Genomic DNA, 6,058 nt, shown 5'->3' on the forward strand with positions numbered 1-6,058 from the left:
TTTTTGGCAAGCAAAGATTTAATATTTTTAAAAAGTAACTTTTTCATTGATGACACTAATGTAAACCTAGGAAACCAAAATGTGTCAGTAATTTAAACACACAAAATTCCAGAACAAAGTAAGGAATCAATTCACAAAGGCTAAAAGCACAAATTTCTTTTAGCATGCCTAGATTCCGTGGCACTAATTTCCTGCATGGAAACTAGTGAGCACAAGTGTCTGCAGAGCTTGTTTGACTCTCCTCAGATTCTCAAGTGCCTTTGCCTCTAGTTTTCCTTTCTTGGCTATACACTTCAAAATAAACTTAGGATTAAATAATGAAGTGACCCTAAATATGCAAGCATAGGAAATGTTCTGTACCTGGTCTCTATGAGAGCTTTGTAAAATCTGCCTGTAAAACAACAGGGTGCCTTTAGTGTTCTGTATCTGAGTCATTGCTTTACAACCAGGATGCCTCTTTTGCTTAATAATAATATTTTCTGCCTCTTGTGCCCTTCAGAGAATAGTCACCTTATGGTCAGACTTGCACAAGTTGATGGATGGAGGAAATCACTCTGTGGTATCAGAATTTTTGTTGCTGGGCCTCACCAATTCATGGAGAATTCAGATTCTCCTTTTTCTGTTCTTCACAGTATTTTATGTAGCAAGCATGCTGGGAAATCTTCTCATCGTGCTCACAATCATCTCAGACCATCACCTGCACTCCCCCATGTACTTCCTGCTGGCAAACCTCTCCTTTATAGATACAGGTGTGTCCAGCATTGCTACTCCAAAGATGATTTATGACCTCTTCAGGAAGCACAAAGTCATCTCCCTGAATGGGTGCATCACTCAGATGTTCTTCATTCACACTGTCGGAGGAACAGAGATGGTGCTGCTCATAGTCATGGCCTATGACAGGTACATCGCTATCTGTAAGCCCCTCCACTACCTCACCATCATGAGTCTAAGAATGTGCATTTTTCTTTTGGCTCTGGCTTGGACCATTGGCCTTATCCATTCCGTGGCCCAGTTGGCTTTTGTTGTAAATTTACCCTTCTGTGGAGCTAATAAAATGGATAGCTTTTATTGTGATTTTCCTCGGTTCATCAAACTTGCATGTACAGACACATACAGACTGGAGTTCCTGGTCACTGCCAACAGTGGTTTCATCTCCATGGCCACCTTCTTCATCCTGGTTGTGTCTTACATCTTCATCCTGGTCACGGTTCGTAAACACTCCTCGGGTGCTTCCTCCAAGGCCCTCTCCACTCTCTCAGCTCACATCACTGTGGTAGTTTTCTTCTTTGGTCCTTGTATTATTGTCTATGTGTGGCCTTTCCCTACGTTACCCATAGATAAGTTTTTAGCAATTTTTGATGCTATTATCACTCCTTTTATGAATCCCGTCATCTATACACTTAGAAATAAGGAGATGAAGGTTGCGATGAGGAGACTCTTTATTAGGGCTTTAAGTTTCAAAAATTTTTTCATTGGGAGTTCAAGAGATTCAGATTAAAATAGAACGTTCTTGAGGGTAAATCATTTTTATTCTTTACTGAGTGGTCTACATTCATGCAAGCAATACTGAATGGACTCGGCAGGTTGTATTTATATGTTATATAGTATGTATACATAAATGTATGTATGTATATAATTTATATGTATCTGTAACAACAGTAAATGAAGATGAGGCCTTAAATTTGGCAGGGGAAGAGTTGTCAGACATGAAGGTGATATGAGGAAGAAAAGAGAAATTATGTAATATTATTTTAATTAAATATTTTTTAATTTACTTCTAAGAAAAGCAATTTCAAAGATCTCTTCAATTTACTGTTTTAAATACCAACTGTGAAATGCCTCCTCAAGTATTCTTTGCAAAAATGATCAGTTTTTGCTAAGTAATTCTTGGATTCTAAAGTACTGAAAATCAATAAATTCAGCCTAAAATGTGGTTTATGTCAAATGCTGTGTCTCTTATGAAAACAATGGTAACTGCTGGACTCTCACACATATCAACATACTTTGTTTTCATCTCAAATGTTGGAAACTTCTCATTGACACTGGTTCTCAGAAACAGAGCACTTTCACCAGCTGCCTAGATTTGTGCCTTATGGGTTTCTCAGTGTCACAAGCAGCAGAATTACTCAAAATAAAGATCTTTAGCTAGATAAATTCAAGAGTTCAAGGCTTTTATCATTTGAATTTGTTCACCTAAATGCTGATTAGACTATTTCTAACAGTTTTGGATGTGGTTACATTTGAAAAGCAAACTCTGTGGTCCATTAGAGAGAAAGAGAGGAAATTTTTTTTTTAAAGTATTAGGAAAAGATTTATTTTAGAATGGATCAAATACAGCACTATTGTGACCTGGAGTTGCCAGGTTTAATTCAGAAGGTTGAGTTGGAGGTTCACCAGTTCCAGGCCAGTCTATGATACATAGCAAAACATTACTTCAGAACCAGACAAAACAAAACAGGACAATAAGAGTAACAAAAACAATTCAGAAATGAAAGTGCTTTTCCATATATTATTCAAATGAACTATTAAAGTGTTAGCATATATCCATATAAGCATATTCTTTTTTAATTCTGATCTTAAGTGAAGGGGGGGCTGTTCAACAGAAATCTTGACAAACTCCAAACCCTATGAAGTTTCTCAATTTGGAAATAATCTCACTTTCATTTCTAGGATGTAGGACGAGCAGATAATATGAAAGAAGCCATGGTCAGTGCTCATTGTGAATCTAGAATGCAGAGTCACATCTTGAAAAAAAAAACAAAAAGCGTATTCCCTGTGTGTTCTCATAAAAGGACAAAACAAGTCCTTAGCATTCTTTAACCCAACACTAGGAATAAGGTAAAGAATTCAATAGTGTGTCCTCATTCCCAAATACTCTTCCATGAAACTGTTATACAAACAATATGCCTACACAGTAAGAAATCACTCTCAGAAATTAACAAAGGAAAAGCTCTGTACAAAAAACCAAAACCATGAGGCTAACTGTGGCTAATACCCAAAGAAGAGCTGGCCTCCAGTTGAGGATGTCCTAGCTCGTATACACACCTTAGGCTTATTCTTTCCACATATGTTGTCTGTCATCCTTAAATATCCCAGGTTTTGGCTCAGCTTATATTTCAAACAATTTAAGCTGACATAGGAGACTGCCAGTCTGGACATTTGGGCAGATGGCAGATTTACATACAAAGATATTATACAATACACCGTGTTGTTCTTTTCGCATAGTTCCTACCCAGGTTCATCTTGCCAAAGCATAATGATTGTTGTCACCCTGCTCTGCCCCCTTGAGCAGTTCTTTGTTATGGGGATGAGGCCTAACTGGAGGTCAGTCTTGGTGAATCAACATTTAGCAGAAACTTTCTCAGCAACCCTAAACTTCAATTATGGCACACAATTTTCTCTCTTGGGTTTCTAAGGAGCCTAGTTAGTACACTACACCCTTTAATTAAATACTACTTCATGTAACTTAATATTTCCTGAGCAAGTTATTAGTAAATCCTTTATAGCTTCAATTTTGCTACTTCTAGTTTCTTGTCCATCAAAACTACTCTCTCCAACTCTTTTTTTTTTTTACACATACATCCAACATATAATGTCATAGAATATACATTACCATTTCAAAACGTAGGGAAGGGAGCATAGTAAGGAAATATTGCACCAAAACAAGACCGAAACCATCTGGGCAAACTCCAAACTCTGCATCTCTTTGTCTGATGTCAGAATGCTCTTTAGGTCTCCAATGCTGTTCAGCTTTGTTGACTGCAACTCACGGAAATTTTAATAATGTTAGTCAACACATATTTTTGGAGACTAGAAGATATAAATTTCATTTCACTTATGTATATGAAAACTATTTCACCCTCTCTTTCTAGTCATTGTTTTTGGCAAAGAAATCTGTGTCACTAATAGGTTATAATTAATGTTTTGAATATTTTGGAAGTAAAAACTGAAAATGCTGATTTATCAATAAAATACAAAATAATAATATTAATGTAAACCTTGTTTATAACTATATAAAAAGAAAAGTATAGGAATTAGAAAAAGCATGACAAACTATTAGTAAATAGAAGTATAAAAATGGCTGGGTGGTAATGGCACACACCTTTAATCCTAGCACATGAGAGGCAGAGCCAGGTGGATCTCTGTGAGTTCGAGGCCAGCCTGGTCTACAGAGTGAGATCCAGGACAGGCTCCAAAACTACACGGAGAAACCCTGTCTTGAAAAACCAAAAAGAAAAAGTGAGGAAGAAATATATTATGCTTTTCACATAATATATGATTTATTTTAAGTATAATCTTTATGATTAATAAAACTTTAGGGAGAGTACCACACAACTTGCATTGCCAGGTGATTCAATCCAGGTGTCACCTGAATACATTATTTTTCAAGTTTGGGTTATACAACTGATATGAAACTGACCTGCCACTCATGGGCTCCCAAGTGATCTATAGCACTCCTTGAAAGAAACTAAGAGAAAAGCAGTAGAAGGACAATGCTGAGAGCTTTGAGTAGTATCTTTCATTGGTGTCTTATACAAACATTCTACTGAAGCAAAGCTTAGGTATCAGACCATATTTAACTTAAAAAGAAATGAACTGGCACTCCTCTTTAGTGTCAACTACTTCAATGACCCCCCCCAATAATATCCTCCAAAGGTTCCACTGCTAGCTTCTGTCACAAACTCCAGGCAATAATATTAATAGAAATCCATATGTAGAATACTAAGATTGTCTCTTTCCTGTAGTACCTAGCTCTTCTGCTTGTCTCTAACTTGGCAGAGCTATCAGTCTTAGTTGCAAAAGATGCTGGGGGAGGTCTTTCTGTATGCTGTCAATATATGTTGTTCCCACTGATTAATAAATAAGCTGCTTCTGGCCTATGGCAAGGCAGCTTACAGGCAGGTGAGAAATCCAAGGAGAGAGAGGGGAAAGAGAAAGGCAGAGGTGAGAGATGTAGCCCACTGTCCAAAGAGCAACAAGATGCCAGCAGACTGGTAATACCACAGCCATGTGGCAAAACATATAGATTAATAGAAATGGGTTGAGTTAAGTTGTAAAAGCTAGCTAGCAAGAAGTCTGACCCATAGGCCATACAGTTTGCAAGTAATATAAGCCTCTGTGTTTACTTGGGTCCTACCGGCTGTGGGACCAGGTGGGACACAGGAAAACTTTCAACTACAAAAGGATATTTAAATTCTGTTCCCCCTTTGCTGGAATCCTTGTTCCTTGTTCTGGTCTTGTTTGTTTGTTCTTGGCTTTGGTTTCTAGTTTTGATTAGACACACAATTCTACACACACATGCACAGCACAACAGAAATTAAATCAAGGGCTTTGCTTGCTAGGCATTCATTTAATGAGACACACCCACAACACTCTGCACTAGGAATTGAATCCAGGACCTAGTTTGTGTTAGACAAGCACTCTGCCAATGAGATGTATCCCGCAGTCTTCTGTCAGTTCTTTCTAACCTTGCATGTGTGTCCTTTCATCTCACTTTTCAATGCCTTCCCTTAGTTATTCTCTTTTCTTTGTCTCCTGATTCTCTCTCAAGAGTTGAGCCACTTGGTAAATCCACCAAAGGTTTTCTGTAATGTAATTTTGGTCATGTGATTGCTCTTATACCGTCTACCACACAGGATTCCAATTATTCCACTCATCCACATTTCCTCTATAAGAGTGATGAGATACTGGTGTTTGGATTAATATGAATATATGCAGATTTCATGATGGTGAAACATGTGAGCTCTTTGCTCCAAAGCCTGGTTTTTGTAGCAGCAGTGAGGAGATTCAAGAATTGGTGTTTGGGGCATAGACACTGAAAACATAGACAAAAATACATTTATATCACTGAATGTGATTCTGAAAGACAAACAGAGATAACAAGTGTCAATATTCACTGTGGGATGCTGTACCAAATGAGGATTAGGGGGGAGAGGTTCGTCCTAGGACATCCATAAGGTTGTGGAAAGCAGGAAAGTTTGTGAAAACCTTTCCTTTGTAGTGAACTGACATATAATTTACCCTAATGTGACAGCAGAGATCCAGTTAATAATATGGC

The 6,058-nt window shown here is 37.7% G+C and overlaps 1 protein-coding gene across 1 annotated transcript; it reads left to right on the forward strand.

Moving 5' to 3' along the window:
• The first annotated feature begins 535 nt into the window (after positions 1–535).
• Positions 536–5,812, forward strand: LOC121829106 (olfactory receptor 4F3/4F16/4F29-like). Its single transcript, XM_042277170.2, has 3 exons — positions 536–1,420; positions 4,888–4,944; positions 5,759–5,812. The coding sequence occupies exons 1-3, from the start codon at positions 536–538 to the stop codon at positions 5,810–5,812; spliced, it is 996 nt and encodes a 331-aa protein (XP_042133104.2).
• Positions 5,813–6,058: the final 246 nt, after the last annotated feature.

This window comes from Peromyscus maniculatus, chromosome 4, assembly GCF_049852395.1.
Source record: "Peromyscus maniculatus bairdii isolate BWxNUB_F1_BW_parent chromosome 4, HU_Pman_BW_mat_3.1, whole genome shotgun sequence".
Classification (NCBI taxonomy): Eukaryota; Metazoa; Chordata; class Mammalia; order Rodentia; family Cricetidae; genus Peromyscus; species Peromyscus maniculatus.

What these genes read in the sequence shown, in the direction of transcription:
- LOC121829106 (XM_042277170.2), top strand. Translation starts at nt 536, where the DNA reads ATGGATGGAGGAAATCACTCTGTGGTATCAGAATTTTTGTTGCTGGGC. An exon ending in TTAGAAATAAGGAGATGAAG is followed by an intron (nt 1,421 to 4,887) that starts GTTGCGATGAGG and finishes GCCTATGGCAAG; the next exon opens with GCAGCTTACAGGCAGGTGAG. An exon ending in GGGGAAAGAGAAAGGCAGAG is followed by an intron (nt 4,945 to 5,758) that starts GTGAGAGATGTA and finishes TTTGCTCCAAAG; the next exon opens with CCTGGTTTTTGTAGCAGCAG.